Source organism: Rattus norvegicus, chromosome X (genome assembly GCF_021556685.1).
Source record: "Rattus norvegicus strain SHRSP/BbbUtx chromosome X, alternate assembly SHRSP_T2T, whole genome shotgun sequence".
Lineage (NCBI taxonomy): Eukaryota > Metazoa > Chordata > Mammalia > Rodentia > Muridae > Rattus > Rattus norvegicus.
The window spans coordinates 115,028,353-115,047,743 of record NC_141554.1 but is presented as its reverse complement, the minus strand read 5'-3'; the positions used below and the strand labels follow the sequence as shown (position 1 = coordinate 115,047,743).

The 19,391-nt window shown below is 42.3% G+C and overlaps 1 protein-coding gene across 23 annotated transcripts in view; it reads right to left on the bottom strand.

The window, feature by feature from the left end:
* Positions 1-19,391, bottom strand: part of Tmem164 (transmembrane protein 164) — a 201,862-nt gene that overhangs the window by 108,651 nt on the left and 73,820 nt on the right. For 19 of the 23 annotated variants that reach the window (XR_015646390.1, NM_001434313.1, XM_087600448.1 and 16 more), the window contains 1 exon segment: positions 1,456-1,522. Coding sequence is in view for 18 of the 19 variants with exons in the window: in XM_087600448.1 (XP_087456574.1) it covers positions 1,456-1,522 (67 nt within the window). In the remaining variant the exon portion in view is untranslated. 23 annotated transcript variants of the gene reach the window in all.

Here is a 19,391-nt window from a genome sequence, read left to right as displayed (position 1 = left end):
AGAAGGTGCTTTCAGGCTCCTTGGAGGAAACGGTCTAGGTCATCTAAACTAGCATCTAAGTAGATACAGATACAATAAGTCTGTGGTGAGGCCTGACCATCGTTTCTAACAAGCAACACCCAGTTGATGCTTAATTTTCGGCCACACCTTAAATTACACACTTAGAGTAACTTAACTGAATTATGAGTGCCTAACATATGGATTCTCTAGGAACAGCCTGAGGAGCATCGCTTTGTTGGTTTGCTACTGTCCTGTCAATCAATTGTTCTAGGGGGTGGGACAAGCGTCTTCTTAATTTGCCTGTTTCTTTGTTTCACAGCACCAGGGATGGGAACCAGGATCTTGAATATGCTAGGCATATTCTAGTACTGAGCTAAAACCACAGCCCAGCTGTCTAATAATCTGATGGGTCCAGAGCACAGTGAAAAGGTTCCAAAATTATTGCTTTAGGTGAACTTTTCACTTTTAATTTCTACTGCTATATTATGTAAATCTAGAATAGCACAACTTACACTATTGAGGAATATCTGTGGAGGGAAGATGATTACATTCTTCAGAAAGGGCAGTGTGGCCTCATTTTAGAATTGAGAGGGTCAGACTCCGATCTAAACTGCCACTTACAATTCAGGTGACATCCTGAATGTCAGTTACTTCCTCTGTGAAACAAGAGGGGCTGTAATAATTGTTCTACCTCCCCTCTCTTACACACACACACACACACACACACACACACACACACACACACACACACAGAGAGAGAGAGAGAGAGAGAGAGAGACCCTGTAAACTACAAAATTATATCCAAAAGAGAAGTTTTACTTTAAGAGTTAATCTATGATGTTCATCTAGAAGACAAATTTAAGTCACAAAAGCATAAAACCAGACTACCCATCTTTATAGATAATTTTTTCCTAGACTTTCAATAAATGGCTCATTAATTTCCCAGGAGCCCCACATGTATGCGTCTAGACAATCTGCTATGCCTTCAGCCTTGTAGTTCCTGCTTCTCCCAAAGGTGGAGGAAGTGGCCTGCTCTGCCCTGTGGATCTGGGTGGATGTAGAAAAACATATGCTTGCTCAAGAGGTTCCTTGGTAAAACAGACAAGTTCTGAAGTCCCCTAGGATGTTATTCTACATCACTGTGTCCCTTAAAACATCTAGAAGTCTCAGCCTATGGGTGTGTGGTCCTAGATCCATTTCATTCCATCAAATCTGTCCAAGTTCTATATAAAGTTTTGGTTTTTCAAGTTCTGTTTTTCTAAACCCTTGCTGTAGCTGAAGTGTAGCAAACTTCTCACAAGCCTCTATCAACTCCAGTCATGACTGTGTCAAACATCAGCCTTAACATACACATATTCAAATCATATGCCTTTAAGGGCAACGAATCAGGAGAAAGGTTGGCTAGGACAGGAGTTAGATGACTTAGATGTTGCATTGCTGGAAGACACTACTTACCAGCCGGGTATTTACCACAGGAAAGAGCAATGCCAGAAGAGCTCCATTCAACATGTGCATCTGTAACCTGGAGGAGAAAGAACATCAACAGGTCACGACGGAGAAGAAAATGTTTGAGATTGAGCTAGGCCATGTGGGAGAAGTGACCCTCTGGGGAAAACAGACCAAGAGCTCACCCAACATGCGAAGTCAATAAGTATATGTTTATGCTTATTATCTGGAACACATACTGCCTCCAAATCCCCAAACACTTTCTGAACACACTTCGGTTACAACAGTTCATTGTATACCAAGCTCTGTGCTTCCTAAACATTTAAGTCAGCCCCAACCAATGACTCTAAGTGCTGCAGCATTTGAAACCAGGAAGTGCAACACCTAAGGACTCGGTATTACTCCAGAAGCCTGTCTATTAGCTTCCAGGGATACCTGTGAGGAACTATCTAGAGTAAGGTTAACTTGAGAATGCCTGGGGACTGTCAAAATTGGGTTAGCTGAGGTGGAAAGACCCAGTGTGACTGCAAGCACAGTCTTGCTTGCCTCCTAGATGCCCAGTTGAGCGTACAGAGCCTTCCAGACAGCTCGCAAGCTTGTACTATCCTTTTCTGTCCAGGTCTTTGGTGACAAGACTGACTGTGCCTCTGTAAACAAGCAATCATTCTAATAAACCAACCCCTAGGCGCAGGATCCTAGCCTGCATAAAACAGAGATGCAAATATATTAACTTCCTGCTCCTTGCTTCTGCCTGTGGATGGAATCTGACCAGTTCTCTCAGGGATGGGCTGTCTTGACTTCCCTACACTGAGGGACTATACCATGGAACTGTGAGCCAAATAAACCCTTTCTCCCTTAAGTTCCTTTTGTCAGTGTATTTTAGCACAGCAAAGAAGACAACAGGATCGGCAGTATGATACAGCCTGTTTCCCTGATCTCTCAGCAATGACTTTATTAGTTGCTACTCAAGGTAGGGTGGGCAAACAAGGAAACACTCAGGCTTTCTCTGATTTAGTTTATGTATGCTTTCTGGTAGCTTAAAAGCCAAGCAATGCTAGGACACTAGCTTGGTGGTAGAACACTTGATTAATCTAAACGATGCCCTGAGTTCCACCGCTAACATTACAGAGGAGACACAGAAAGGGAGGGAAGACAAGCGGAGCATCAAGTAATGATAGCGTTTCCCAGTCCCAACACCGGGCTTATTAAAATGCACACTGCACATCCTTCCCAAGTCAAGAACAATTAACCCAGGAACAAACCCTTCTTGTGAGGACTCTGAGGAGGGATTCAAGCAGCTTTCTTCACCATTCCGAGCACATGGTTCTCATTTGAGAGAGAGAGAGAGAGAGAGAGAGAGAGAGAGAGAGAGAGAGAGAGAGAGAGAGAGAGAGAGGCTGACTAAGAATGAGTTTGTTCCTGCAGAACAAAAGCTAATTTGCTGGGTCATGAACAACCATCCCTGAACTGTTCCTCTCAGACACACAACAGTAAAGGCACTAGTCAAGTAAGACACAGCTGAGTAAGATGTTAGACGACTTGAGTCTCAATGTCTTTCTCCCCCACACCCCACGCACATCCCAGGACAACAGAATATCTTGAAGACTTCAACTAGGTGTGTCCTTTGGCCTGTGGGCTAAATGTGCTCTGTGCAACTAGGGATGTGGCACAATAAAAACTCATAAGCTAAAAACAATGATGGCATCTTTGCTGTTGTTTCTTTAACGCAGCTGTGTGGAATTCAAAGAACTCTGTAGATGCCAACATTGTGTTACAGCGCCAAATGTTTAAATACCTGCACCTAGACATTTGGCTCCTCTCACAGTTCACAAAAGTGGCCCGACAACTAAGTTCAAGTGCTGGCCACAAGACAGCACAGAAGCCCTGAGCCTCCTTTTCATCCCTGCCAATCTATTTCTTCCTGCTATTCTGTGTCCCCAAGCCTCAACGATGGTGACAATGTGCACCTAATCCATTTCGGGAAAGTATGGAATTAACTGCTTAATTCTGATAACAAATTTCTAAATAGGCACTGTGACTTTTCTACCATTTTGATGTGGAAATCAGGTTCATTTAGGAAAGTTAGGTAATCTGGTAAGTGACAAGACTCATACCCAGATCTGACATCAGACTTCAAACTCCCATCATTCTTGCTGCCTTTTTTCAGTGCTTTCCTCTTTTCCAGAGAAGTCTAAGATGCACCTCTGCCTTTCCTTTTGCTTCAGGCATCTCTTTACCTCCTGTATCATCTGCCCTAGGGTCAATCTGACTTTGAAGGTGATTTTTGGAAAGACTGTCTAGACACACAGGTTAGTAGGAGTAGACAGTCTGAAGCAGTCTTGGTCCTTTTACCTCAGGCTGATCAGCTGAGTTTTCAAAGGGCTATCCAGACACCCTGTGCTCTGGAAAACTGATTTTATCTAGGTCTTGAGTTGACTCTGGCCTAACATTGCCATTTCTATGACAGCCACAGCATAGATTCATGCCGGAAGAGGAAAAGCCACCTGGATGATCCATGTACCACTAAAATCTAGAGCTAGGCTCTTCTGCTGACCTCAAAGGCAAGTTGACCTTTGTATAAGACCAGTGAGACACTTAGGTATCAAAAGATATAGGGATGGAGAGTAGATTCCAATGACCCATGGAAAGACAGTATAAAGAAGAAAAAAATTGAAATCAAAATTCAAAACATTCCATATAAAGGCAAGCCTTGTTTGGAGTCCTCAAAATTCAGCTATAAAAATTGTGTGGGCGGAGGGTAAAGAGCAGATTCTTACATTTAATACATAAAAATGACTTGTATAAATAATACAAAAATATTGAACATGGGAAAATCGCTGGGCTAATTATTTAAATATATCTTCTTAATTCAATCATCCTAGGTATTTGTTTTTTTATTTATTTGTTTTTCTCAAGACAAAGCGTAAGTGTTGGAATTAAAGGTGTATAAACACCATGCCCAGTTTACCTAGTTTTTATTATAATAATCATTATCATCATTTCATAACTGAGAAACCAAAACTTCAAATAATTGACAACTTGCCCAAGATCACATCTGTGAATCAAGATTCAAACCTACATTTTTGACACTGTACTTGTCCTAAATCATTAGTTGCTATTTGTATTATAATCAGGAAGAGCTGTCTTATTTTTTTAATATTTTAATTATTTGTGTGTGTGCAGCCCTGATTTATGCGCACACACACACACACACACACACACACACACACACACAGAGAGAGAGAAAGAGAGAGAGAGAGACAGAGAGAGACAGAGACAGAGAGAGACAGAGACAGAAACAGAGAGACAGAGACAGAAACAGAGAGACAGAGACAGAGACTGCCTATTACCTTTCTCATTAGGGAATATATGCCGCTTTAGAGGGTTGGTCTTAGAAACAGAAGGGCTCTGTTGTGGGCAGGTCTTTGATATGTAACCTAACCAGTCCAAAGCTATGCTTCCTCTATGTACACTCCTCCACCTTAGCAATCCCAGGATCAGGTGCCATACAACTAAAATCTACCCCTAAAGCATTCAAACTAGTCAAACCTGAACCCTTTACCCAGCCCTGCCTCATCTTGCCTTTCCAAAGCCAACTCAATGACAGCGGCCTAAACAGTCCCTTTGCCTCTGCCTTCTTTTTTTTTTTTTGGTTCTTTTTTTCAGAGCTGGGGACCGAACCCAGGGCCTCGCGGTTGCTAGGCAAGCGCTCTACCGCTGAGCTAAATCCCCAACCCCTGCCTCTGCCTTCTTGATTGCTTCATCTTGAGGTCTCTTCCTTGTGGCTCTACTTGGAGTACTAGAGCCAAATAAAATAGACTTTGTTCTCTTCAGCTTCTCTTCTATCTCCTCTCACTACACCTGACTAGCCACCTTGTAAATGAAAATACAAAAGAGCAATTGCTATCTGTTAGACCCTTTCTGAATAGTATTGTCTACCACACTCCTACCAACAAGAACTGCAATCTCAAAACCCTTTTTAGTATATTTTATAACTCTTTACATTTGTATGTACTCAGAAATTATATACAGAAATTATATATTTTTATGCTTCTGTTATATATGGAGAGTCACAGATATTATATGATAATAGTTCTTGCAAGTTATGCTTTTACTCAACATGGCTTATTCTAATTACCTCTGTTAATACATGCAGATCTGCCTCATCTGTTCTTATACTGCTGTATGCAGCCTTTTGAGAGGGACAAAATATCTTTGAGATTTATCCCTGGTGTTAACTGTATCACTAAGCGACTCCTCTTTGTTACTGAGTGGTTTTCCAGGTGTATACGATCTATTTATTTTTTAATTTAAGGGCACTTAAATTGGTTCTATATTCTTTTAGTCCACAGGTTATTTCTCCATTATCATATTCAAAAATACAAATTTATTCTCTCACTAACCAGATATGTTGCGATTTACTTTCTATGATTTATATTACTGGTAAAATAGACCTATTCTAGTGTAAGAGAGTCCAGGGATCTTCTACACTGGCCTTCTATTTCCCTAAGCTCAGCATCCGAGAGCATTCCATTTTGGTCAGCAGTTTAAAGTCCCACAGTACATGCCTGTCATATAGAAAGGAAGGCTACATTGATGTGTATTTTAGGATTCATATCAGAAAGCATAACAAATGCTAAATCTCACTCAGGACTTGCATGTGTTCATTCCGTTTTGATACACTTCTTGGAAAGTTTCAAATTTTTTTTTTTCAAAATGAAAATGGGAACATTAAAAACATGATTTTTTTAAAGGTGATAGGTACAGGAGAAAAGTTTAGGTGGCTTTGCCTGTGGGTTCAAAGACCATTCCCCTGCTTTCAGCCAGTGGGTTCCCCACTACCTTGTTCTGCACCAAGTAGGGATATCTAAGGGCAAAGGTTCCAGAACATTTCCACCTCTTATGAAATTAACATAAGCTTCCATCTGGAAAATGCTCAACTGATAAAAGGGGCTACTTAGCTGAAAGTAATTTCCATTCTCAAATTCTACTTATCTAAATGAAGGCAATTTTCAATCTCAAAGTCTAAAAGTGAGGTGGTGGGTGCTAAAGACAAGGATAATGCTATGTAATATTAGTAGCACTTAGTGAGTACTTAGTCTATGTTAGCTCCATGCTAAAAGACTTCCAGAGGTCAGCTCCTCCAATTCTTTCCAGTGTTCAAGGTGTGAGTCACATTTATACATTCCTTACAAGTGAAGGCACAGAAGCTGAACCTTTCATCTTCACTCAGGATGAAAAAGCAAGGACCAGAAACACACATATAGCCCAGGTCATGAAATTTCCCTGTGCTACTCAAGACTCCTTCAATATCTATCTAGCCAAGAAAAGAAATGCTAAGTTAACAGGATGTTATTTATACACTCGCTATATTATATTAGCTGTACTATATTATGATACATTATTCATCCAAGTAATAGATATTTATATGGTCATTAGAAATAATTGTTTGAGAAGCTTTAATAAGAGAGGGAAACAGCTATAGTATATAAACTAAGAACTAATTGTGGTTACTAACATTCATTTTGTTTTCCTTGTTTGTTTGTTTGTTTGTTTGTTTGTTTGTTTGAAACAGGGTCTAATAGCCCAGGACTGGCCTTGAGCTTGTTATATAACCTGATCCCCCTTATTTAACCTCCTTGGTTTGTGTTATAGGCATGGACCACCATATGTAGCCTATCAGCTTTGAAAACATTACAAAGCATAAAGAGAATAATCATGATTTTTGAGTGGATGCATGACAAAAACCGGAAGGAAATTATATCATCCTACTAACAGAATTACCTGTTACTCTTACAGTTTTATTTATTTATGAAATGTTTCATTTCTTTCTGTACAATAACCACACATGACTTCTCTAAAAATAGAACATCTCCACTTTTTCATTCCTTCAACATACTTTACCCAAATCTTATTAACCTGTATTGTTCTTTAAAAAAAAAATTACATAACAGAAGAGAGTCCACACTTGGCTTTCGCAAGATGGAATAAGTTGTTGGAGTGGTAGCATTTTCTTTTCCTGAAGATGATGAATCCCCAAACAATATGTTTTCAAGCACAGCTACATAGAAGGAAGAAAAGGAAGAAAAAAGAGCAATCCCTACTCACAAATCGCTTCCTAGGAGACTGGTAGAAGACAAAACTGAATATGCATTTTGTGGACACGGGAGGGAAGAGAGTCCTATAATTACCTGGAAAGGTCCCCCAGTCCTCAAAGCATTAAGGAAAGAACGTATTATGAATATAAGCAGGTTCCAGACAATTAATTAGGTACTAGGAAAGCAGGTACCAGACTATCACACCAAAGAGGAAATGGTTTCCCTGAAATTTTCTTAGGAGACTTCTAGGTATCTAGTCTCCTTCCCCTTTAAATGCATGGTGTTCACCCGTACAGCTTCTTCTCCCTTGCCAAGACCAAGTCTTAATAATGCTACACAGGGCAAAGGCCATCTTCTAAAAACCTTTCTCAGTAATGAGTCCAAAGCTAAGCTCGAAATCAGCCACCTCCACGGCAAGTGTTTAAAAGCTGTTCCTTTAAAACACCATTTATGACTCCAAGCTAGTTATAGTCCCAAATCTCTCACGTTACACAGAAGCTCATCTGATGAGCACAGAAAAACAGTGCTAATACATTAAGGTACATCAGCTTAGGGCTGTGGCTACAGCTCAGTGGCAAGATGCCCGATTCCAAAGCACGAAGCCCTAAGTTTAGTCTTTTAATACTATCAAGCGGGAGGGGAGAGAGGTGGAGGAGAGGGAGACAAAGAAACAGAAAGAGGGACAGAGACAGAAAGGAAGAGAGAGGTGGGGAGGGCAAGAAAGGAAGGAAGGAACAAAGAAGCAAAAAGCAAAAGCAATAGCTTAGAAAACCAGCGGGTTCACCCCAAATCCATCTCACAGTGTCAGGGAAGTTATGGATATGTGAGGCTTACTGGAGGAAGACATACGATTCAAAATTCAATACTTCAAAACTATTTCATTCAGAGAGTACAATAAAGTGTAGGTGGGATCAAGAAAAGAGGGCGCCGCCAGGCCACAGAATTATCCTAATGCCATGTGGCCCAAAGGTCAATGGGGTGTCAGTCTTACAATGCCATGATCACATGTCGGGCTGTCCTAATTCTTTCCCTCACCCGCCCCCACATTTGCCTCACCTACCTTGGCTCATACCTGGCCTACAGTCCTCTCTCCATCCAGCCGTGCACCTCTGCTCCCTGCGGCACAGCTGAAATTTCATCTCCTCTCATTCAAAAGCCTCCCGGACTGAGTCAGCAGATACTTATGACCAGATAATCACACTTTCATCACAGCTCTTCTGCTTTCTATGTGCTCAGGAAAATGAGCAGCTTTCAGAGTTTCAGAGGCAGGCAGGGGGTATACCATACACAGGTTTCCCGAAGCAGAGGTTGGTGGTAAGCTTCCTGCTACCCACTTCCCTTACACAGGATGGGTGGAGGAGTTTGTAGTCATTCAAATTTCACAGCTCACACGCTTAGGGCTCGAGCTTCCCTGCTCTTGGTGCGCATTTAGACAACCCCTCACATAAAGTAGTGAGTGCTCACGATGAAAGGAAACTGTCAGATCATAAACTGAAGCTGGGAAAATCTTAGCCACCATTCCCTTTTCCACCCATTCCATCAAGATATCCCAAAAGAGAAAGAGCAAGTTCTACATGGCCAGATTCCCTAAGAAGCTCCAAGCCCATCATGAGGTCTGAAGGAGCTGAAGGGGTTTGGAACCCCATAAGAAGAAGAACAATATCAACCACCCAGACCCCTCAGAGCTCCTGGGGACTAAACCACCATCCCAAGAGTACACAGTAGTGATAGACCTATGACTCCAGCCGCATATTTAGCAGAGGATGGATGGCCTTGTTGGGCATCAATGTGAGGAGACGTCTTTGGTCCTGTCAAGGTTCGGTGCCCCAGTGTAAGGGAACACCAGGGCAGAGAGGTGGGAGGGAGTGGGGAAGCACCCTCATAGAAGCAAAGAGAGATAGTGGGTTTCTGGAGGGGTAACTGGGAAAGGGGATAACATTTGAAATGTAAATAAAAATACCCAATAAAGCCAGCAACCAGCTAACCAAGGTAGCACAGCTCCATATGTCCCAGCACCTGGGGAGGCTGGAAGGGGGTTGGCGGAAGTGTCACTTGAGCCCATGCATTCTAGGCCAAACCATACGAAGAAGGCAAAAGCAAGTGATGGCTGAATGAATGAGAAGCGCAACCAGGGCAGCAGAAGACAAGCTGAAAATTACACTCATCTGCGGCAATAGCACTCAGAGACCAGGAAGGGTTGTAAAAAACTTTCTACCATGTGATGACAGCATCACCTTTAGCGTGGCTGACACACCCGGCAGAGACAGAGAGCTTTGAAGCTATATAGTACCAAGCTGCTTGCATTTACAGGATTTCCTTGTGCAGGACTGATGACTTCTTTGGCCCCTAGCCCTGAGATCTTAAGCTTCCTCCAGCATCACAAGGGTAGTGGAAAATACACCTGGATCTGTTGTGTTGCAACATTAAACACACCAAAGCCCTGTTGCCCAACTTCTAACTCCTGAACAGCTTGGCGAATGCAACAGAAATGGAGGCTGTTCACAGTTGTTCGTCAAACAGGAGCAGTAAAGTCTTCGAGCTGAGGTAAAGAATATCCTCTGTACATCTCCAACAAAAGAGCGGTCGGCTGTGAAGGGCACTGTCATTCCCAGATGTAAAGGCCCAGGTCACCAGCTGCAAGGGACAATCCTCACCTTGAGCTTGCAAAAACTAAGAGGCCCCGGCTAGTGTCTGCACTTTCATCTAGTGTTCTTGTGACAATTATTCTCGATAACTTAAGAAGCAGGGTTTTCCAGCCTAGGGAAGGGATGAAATTGTACATGGATAGTATTATTACCAATTGTATTATCATCAAGGATGGTCTGAGGCTTTTTAAAAAAATATTTTTACTGTTGGGCGGGTGGGATGGGATGCATGCTTGCCATGGTGCACTTTTGGAGGCCAGCGAAGAACTTTGTAGAATGGGTTCTTGCTTTCCACCTTGTCTGAGTTCCGGATATTGAACTCAGCTTGGGAAGCCTGTTCAGCAAGTGCCTTTACCCACTGAGACATGTCGAAGGGCTGTTTGTTTTGTAAGGTGCCTCTGATAGGAAGTCTGCGATAGTACCTGAAGTTTCCTAAAGACAAATCCCTGTCCCGAGACTTATGTCAGAAGACAAGAAGACTAACTCCAACTTTAACGACCATAGGCTGGTGTCACCAGGAGCAACTTCAGCTTTCAAGAACCCCATATCCCCATCAAAGTATTCATTTTAAGTAGACAAGAAATCACATACTACCACCAAAGAATAGGGCTACTCTTCTGTTATACAAGCCAAACCTCATTCTGCCCCTCAAGTGTGGACTTTCTGTATGTTAGACCTAATTTTTCTTTCTTTTTATTAACTTGAGTATTTCTTATATACATTTCAAGTGTTATTCCCTTTCCCGGTTTCCGGGCAAACATCCCCCTCCCCCCTCCCCTTCCTTATGGGTGTTCCCCTCCCAACCCTCCCCCCATTGCCGCCCTCCCCCCATAGTCTAGTTCACTGGGGGTTCAGTCTTAGCAGGACCCAGGGCTTCCCCTTCCACTGGTGCTCTTACTAGGATATTCATTGCTACCTATGGGGTCAGAGTCCAGGGTCAGTCCATGTATAGTCTTTAGGTAGTGGCTTAGTCCCTGGAAGCTCTGGTTGCTTGACATTGTTGTATTTTTGGGGTCTCGAGCCCCTTCAAGCTCTTCCAGTTCTTTCTCTGATTCCTTCAACGGGGGACCTATTCTCAGTTCAGTGGTTTGCTGCTGGCATTCGCCTCTGTATTTGCTGTATTCTGGCTGTGTCTCTCAGGAGCGATCTACATCCGGCTCCTGTCGGTCTGCACTTCTTTGCTTCATCCATCTTGTCTAATTGGGTGGCTGTATATGTATGGGCCACATGTGGGGCAGGCTCTGAATGGGTGTTCCTTCAGTCTCTGTTTTAATCTTTGCCTCTCCCTTCCCTGCCAAGGGTATTCTTTTTCCTCATTTAAAGAAGGAGTGAAGCATTCACATTTTGATCATCCGTCTTGAGTTTCGTTTGTTCTAGGGATCTAGGGTAATTCAAGCATTTGGGCTAATAGCCACTTATCAATGAGTGCATACCATGTATGTCTTTCTGTGATTGGGTTAGCTCACTCAGGATGATATTTTCCAGTTCCAACCATTTGTCTACGAATTTCATAAACTCGTTGTTTTTGATAGCTGAGTAATATTCCATTGTGTAGACGTACCACATTTTCTGTATCCATTCCTCTGTTGAAGGGCATCTGGGTTGTTTCCAGTTTCTGGCTATTATAAATAAGGCTGCGATGAACATAGTGGAGCACGTGTCTCTTTTATATGTTGAGGCATCTTTTGGGTATATGCCCAAGAGAGGTATAGCTGGATCCTCAGGCAGTTCAATGTCCAATTTTCTGAGGAACCTCCAGACTGATTTCCAGAATGGTTTTACCAGTCTGCAATCCCACCAACAATGGAGGAGTGTTCCTCTTTCTCCACATCCTCGCCAGCATCTGCTGTCACCTGAGTTTTTGATCTTAGCCATTCTCACTGGTGTGAGGTGAAATCTCAGGGTTGTTTTGATTTGCATTTCCCTTATGACTAAAGATGTTGAACATTTCTTTAGGTGTTTCTCAGCCATTCGGCATTCCTCAGCTGTGAATTCTTTGTTTAGCTCCGAACCCCATTTTTTAATAGGGTTATTTGTTTCCCTGCGGTCTAACTTCTTGAGTTCTTTGTATATTTTGGATATAAGGCCTCTATCTGTTGTAGGATTGGTAAAGATCTTTTCCCAATCTGTTGGTTGCCGTTTTTAGACCTAATTTTTCTAACATTAATGATGTTAGATGGTCCTACAAATGATGGTCCTACACTTGTTTTGGGTAGTATAATAAAATATCTACCTTGAATTCCCTATATTAGCCATTTTACTTCTATAAGTCAGCATTAAGAGTAAAGACAGTGTACCACTGTTACTACCAGCAACGCTGCATCTGGTCCTCCTGTTTATATACCTTACTGGAACATAGCCATATTTATTTCTTTGCACTTTTCTAGGCCCCTTTCTCACCATCAAAAGAAAGTTGTTCAAGGTCAGAAATTTTATTGTTCTATGTCATGAGGCTCTAAGGCCTCAAATGGTAATATTTAGACCTTTATTCTATTTTTTAAGTCACCCCAAACCAAAATATACCCTATGTTTCTCCTTTAAAATAATATATGGCTAACAACCACTAGCACAGCCTCTCCCAACATTTCACTCAAATATCTATACAAAGAAAGATCTAATTCCCCAAGACAGTAAAAATTGATGGCCAAACAGACCGACACCAGAATCTACAAGAAATCTGCATCAGCAGTATGGGTGGTACTAAAGTGAGGGGGAAAAAATCTGTGGCCAAGTTATGCAGCAGCCGGACTTGAAGAAGAAAGGAAGATCCTACTAAATCCTTCTTCTATGATCAGCCTCAAGCCTGGCACCCCGAAAGTTCACTTAGTGATCAGCAAATCAGAGAGCTGCTCTTCCACAGCATGTCTACTGCTTGCAGGTAATAATCAGTGATGCCCGGAAGCAGGCTCCATCTGTTCAGAGGCTCCAATCAATTCCTCCAGATCAAACCCACAGAATACGATGTGATTAGTGCAAGCAAACTGAATACTGAGAAGGCGTCACAAGCAAACTTCTGGGAGTTGCACCTGTGGGAGACTATGATTCTTTGCACTCTTTATTTGCCCAGAGCATCTGAGAGATTGGAGTAGATAATCTGAATAGTTACTAGACTGGGAAAACCTGCCAAAAGCTGTGCGCATCAACCTGCCAGCAAAGAATGGAGCTGAGAAGTGGTCCTAACCAATCCCATAGAGAATATAAAAATATTTAAAGGCAGTATACACAATCTGTCTTTGACAAATAACAGATCCTCCTTTGAATATGCATGGACATACAAAAAAGCCAGCGCAGTTCCTATAAAAATGTCTGGCAGCACATGGGGAAATGCATATCATTCTGAAGACTTGGAGAAGCATAAACATCCGAATTTAGTGTACGAACCAGAAAGGATTTTTAAAAACTGTGTGCATCATGGATAGTAGGCAAGAAAACCTGGACTCTAGGAAGCAGGTATTTTAAACCGGCACCAGAATAAGGCACACTGAGAAGGCAAAACGACAAGCTGCTGCAAAAAGAGAACTCTGCAAAACGTAGGGAGGAATGACAAAGAGTTAAGTTTCATAGCAGGGGCGACAGAGTCAAATCAATGAAATTCATAGGAAGGAAGCCAGATCTGGGTTTCTTACAAGCACGCAGATGAAAAGAAGAGATTACATCAGCAGGCCTGCAAAGGTTGTCATTAGGAGTTTCTATCACCATAATATACCAAATGAGGAGGTCGCAGGGAAAAAGCACATCTTCTACCCAGAAAGCATTGGCTAAACTCAACAGCTACCTATGTGCTGTGGATGCAGTGCAATTCAGCAGGAGCAGACTTGCTTTGCTTGTCTAAAGCCCTGGGTTCTAGCCCTAGCAGTATAATAGATGATGCATAGATAGATAGATAGATAGATAGATAGATAGATAGATAGATAGATAGATAGATAGATAGACTCCTTGGTGTTTAAGTGAACTTAAGAACAAAATAATTTCTTCATCATACTATAACATCTAACTTAAGCCAATAATAGCCAACACTAAGAGTCGATTAATGTCAAATATAAAAATGTTCTGAATAAATGAAACACCAGAAATAGTTGCATTAAAATCATAAGCAAGATAAGGAGCCTTGCCAGAATTAGTATTGTTTAAAATGATGATGCCAGAAACCATAGCAAATACAACTGAGCTTGAGCCAAAAGAAAAAAACATTTTTGCTCTTTAAAAGGAGATATGTTTACCATTTAGAAATTGATTATTTCCAAAATGATCCAAGGACTAAGATCTGAAGAATTATTATATAAATAAGAATTAAGTGTAATGGCCCAATGGAAAACAAACATAGAAAACGAGAAATATTTCCTGGGGATGAGTAGTAACAGAAAATATAATAAAAGATCATAAACTAAAAACTGTTAAAAGTTTTTAAAAAATGACCTTGTTGAGTAATAGGTAGGAAACACACATACACACACACACACACACACACACACACACACACACACACTCTGCAGAATATAAAAGAAATTTTCGAAAAATTAAGAAATGACTCATGTTTTATCCTAGCCAAAGAGATTCAACATTGCACGATATCGGCGCAATTGTAGAGCTGAAGTAAATGCAGCGAAAATCCTGGCAGATTTGGTGGAGAACCTGAGAAAAGCAACTGAGAGTTGTGAAGATAAACAACTGTAGGCAGCAGAGCAGACTGAGAAGGCAAAGAGAAGTCTGCTCTACCTACCTGCTGTTACAAACTAAACACCCTAAAGCTGGGGCCTCAGCCTGTCCCCTTGCCCAGCCAATGAAGGCTGTGCTACTCCGTGCTACTCTTTCCATCAAGAAGCTTCTTGTGGGCCTAGAGAGCTAGCTCAGCAGTGAAAAGTACTGGCTACTCTTGCAGAGACACCGGGATCAATTCCCAGCACCCAGATGGTGCTTCACAATTGTCTGTCACTACAGTTGAAGGGAATCTGACACCTTCTTCTGGCTTCCATGGACACCGAGTATGCATGTCGTACACAGACATACACAAAGGCAAAATTTCTATGCAAAATAAACTAATAATAAGCAAGGGGTTTAAAAGATTATGAAGCTGGTTTAAAACCCAAGAGATGAAAAGAACAGAAAAACAAGCCGCTGAGCTAATTCCTAACACAGAGGAGAACATACTTATTAGAGAGTTGTTTGTGGGAAAGGACCTTAAGAGAAACCTTTGCTGAGTGTAGTGGAATATCCCTCTAATCCTAGCACTGGAAAGATACAGTCAGGAAGACCGAGAAAAAACCAGCATCTGCTAACACGGGATTCTCTGTTGTAACAAATGAACAATAAAGACAGTGAATAAAGTCGAGCAAAATGTAGGCTATGGCCCTACTTCACCCTCTTCCTAGGATGAATTTTAAGTGGCCACATTTAATACTTTTAAAAAGTATAACACTGGATTGTACAGGTAACCTCACAATGAGGAAAATCTCTTTTCAGGCATAAAAGTACAGGGAGAGAGCTGGTTGTGGCAAAGTATTTGGGAGGATGAAACAGGAGAATCAAGAATTCCATGCCGTACTGGGATACACAGTCAATTTCAAGCCAGTCTGGGCTATGGGGTGAGATCCTGTGTCAAATACTTACATAATACATACATACATACATACATACATACATACATACATACATACGAAATATTCATGGTCTGAAGGAAGGAGTAATCAATGTGACCAAAAGAAAAGCAAAACTGTAGTATAGCAACCACTTCATTAAGAAGTTCAAAGAATCAAGAATCAAGAGCTACATAGTGTGGTCTCCCCCCACGCCCAAGTAAACTGTAAACATGTAAGCAAGGCATGATGGTAAACACCTGTAATCCCAGCACTGAGGGGCCCAAAGCAGAATGATCTCTAGTTCAAGCCCAGCCTAGGATACATAGTGATTTCCAGACTAATCTGAGATACATATCAAGACCTGTCTTAAACTTCAAAACTAAACTGGAACAACTGCTCAGTGATTAAGAGAGCTTGCAGCTCTTGTAGTGGACTGTAGGTCAGGTCCCAGCATAGATGTCAGGAAGCACACAACTGCCTGTAACACCACCTCCAGGAGATGTGACACCTGCTGACCTATACATATGCACATGCACACACACACACACACACACACACACACACACACACACACACACACACACACACACACACACACACATTAAATAAGTTGAAGAGGAAACTTCCAGTTCTTTGGAAAGTTAGTTCTGGTTTGCTGGGGTACACAGGTGAAAGGCTGTCTTACTAAAGCAGACATGTAAAAGATTGTCTTCCTGAAGCAGACACAGGTGAAAGGATGTTTGGCTACAGCAGACAGGTGATGGGACACTTAATGAAGGAGTAAAAACATGACTCGACAGACAGTGGGAGACGACCACTGAGCATTGGTTTGGTTTGCTCCATCTCACTATTCTTCGCTAATGACAAGCATGTATTAGTTCGCCTTACATAGCATTGATGAGCTCAACTTGTCATCATGTTGCCATTGAGAGAAACTCACCCAAGAACTGCTTCTAAGGTTCCTGCGGCAGCTTGCTGCTTCTGAGGCCTCACCTCAGGCTGGTTAGTGAGCCTGGCAGTTTCTTGAAGATTGAACTACAGTTGCCTGGTGTCTGCTTGCTGAAAGGACTGGGCTGTTGCTACAGGTTCATGCCTGGTGTCTGCCTCCCTAGAGGACTGGTCTGCAGCTGCTGACTCCTATTTGGTGTTTGCTATGAGACTGAACTGCTGCCCAAGAAGATCAAGCTCACCCCCAAAAACTATTGCTGAACAGGTCCACTCCCCCCAGATCCTATAACTTTTCTCTTCAACTACCTCTGCTGGGTGATGGGCTAGAGGAGAGGTTGAACCCTTATTAAAAGTAGGTTGCAAAAAAATTGTATGCCTACAATAGGTCCTTTTTTAAATTAACAACAAAAGAGTAAATAAAAGGCAAAAGAAGTATTTACTGCAAAGATAAAAGACTTCTAGATTTCAGATACATATAATTTAGTCAAGTAAAATGAGAAATATCCTTCTATAAAGCTAGTAACATGAGTTGGTAGTCCATTATACAAAAGGATAATGAACAGAGAATAAATGTAACATGCGTATATCTGAAATCTGCTGTCATAAAGAAGGAAAACAAAACAAAGAAAGGGTCAAGAAAAAAGCTGCAGTGAAGGCTTAGCAAAGCCGAGGGGCTCCCTGGCTACCGCAACATGGTGCTCTGTCCTCTCCTTTTCCTTCTCAAAGGGAAGTCTTATTCATTAGGACTGTGGGTTTGGAAAGATGGTCTGCACCTTTAATCCCCGTGCTCTGTTCGGAGGCAGCGGCAGGTGGATCTCTGTAATTTGGAGGGCAGTCAGAGGAGATACATAGCTGGACCAAATCACAAAAGGAAAAAAGGGGCAACTGGTTCACATAATATGACAAGATGAGTCCCCTAATGGTGACTGAGACAGATATGTACTTGGAAGTTGGTAGCAGAACAGCAGTGAAGTAGTCTCCAGGGTATACAGTCAGATACAAGTTATCCTCCAGGAGCCTTTACACATACCAACCTCAGGGTGTTCTCGAGTCCCTAATATAAAATGGTGTGGTACTTGCGTACAACCTACAAATAAACACGATGCTCACGGCCTCTCTAGGTTAGTTGTAACAACACTTCATACAATGTGAGCACTGTAAACATGTGTATAGTACTATATACATTTATATAATTTCTTCTGTGGGCTATCAATGTTTAAGGAATAATGACCAAAAATAAGTCTCCTGTTAGAACAGATACAATTTAAAACAAAACAAACCTTCCGGTCTGTAGTTGGTTGAATGTGGGGACATGGAACCTCCACACACAGGGCAGAATGTATTGCTTTTAGTCAAACCTGTATGAAAAAAGGCTATTAGCCCAAATGCTTGAATTACCCTAGATCCCTAGAACAAACAAAACTCAAGACGGATGATCAAAATGTGAATGCTTCACTCCTTCTTTAAATGAGGAAAAAGAATACCCTTGGCAGGGAAGGGAGAGGCAAAGATTAAAACAGAGACTGAAGGAACACCCATTCAGAGCCTGCCCCACATGTGGCCCATACATATACAGCCACCCAATTAGACAAGATGGATGAAGCAAAGAAGTGCAGACCGACAGGAGCCGGATGTAGATCGCTCCTGAGAGACACAGCCAGAATACAGCAAATACAGAGGCGAATGCCAGCAGCAAACCACTGAACTGAGAATAGGTCCCCTATTGAAGGAATCAGAGAAAGAACTGGAAGAACTTGAAGGGGCTCGAGACCCCAAAAGTACAACAATGCCAAGCAACCAGAGCTTCCAGGGACTAAGCCACTACCTAAAGACTATACATGGACTGACCCTGGACTCTGACCCCATAGGTAGCAATGAATATCCTAGTAAGAGCACCAGTGGAAGGGGAAGCCCTGGGTCCTGCTAAGACTGAACCCCCAGTGAACTAGACTATGGGGGGAGGGCGGCAATGGGGGGAGGGTTGGGAGGGGAACACCCATAAGGAAGGGGAGGGGGGAGGGGGATGTTTGCCCGGAAACCGGGAAAGGGAATAACACTCGAAATGTATATAAGAAATACTCAAGTTAATAAAAAAAAAAAAGGTACTCTATAGGGTGGCCATAAAAAGTACTGGAGACTGCTCTTCAGGAAAAAGCCATACTAAATCAGCAAAGGGAAGTGTCTCAGATTCGAAAGGATGAAGAACAGCCTTGCACATACAAATATAATGAAACAAACAGTGCTGGGTCTACTGGAGTAACATCCATATAAAGAAGCACGCCTAGAAACATGGAGATGGGAGCTTTCAGAAGCAGGAAGCTACCAGGCTGGAATTCCGGAAGTTGGTGAGAACAGAGTTCATAAGACCACTATGCCCAAGGTCACTCTGCGGTGAGCCAAGTAGAACCCTGCCAATTCTAGCTCTCCATCTCAGACACAGGTTTGCGCCGAGGCAGCCTTTCTAGCAGCAGGCTACAACAGCACTTAGCAAGTCACGTATCAGCAGAGGTGCACGTAAATGAAATGGTCAGGGCCCAGCTGGAACCCTGGCAAGCTTTCGTTCTCCCCTGTGAAACAGAGCATGAAAGGCCTGTGGAGAATCCTGCTCCTTCTCCACCACCAAAAGAACTGTCAGCCCCAGCCCAGCGTGGAGCTATGCAGCTTGCTGTACACATAAT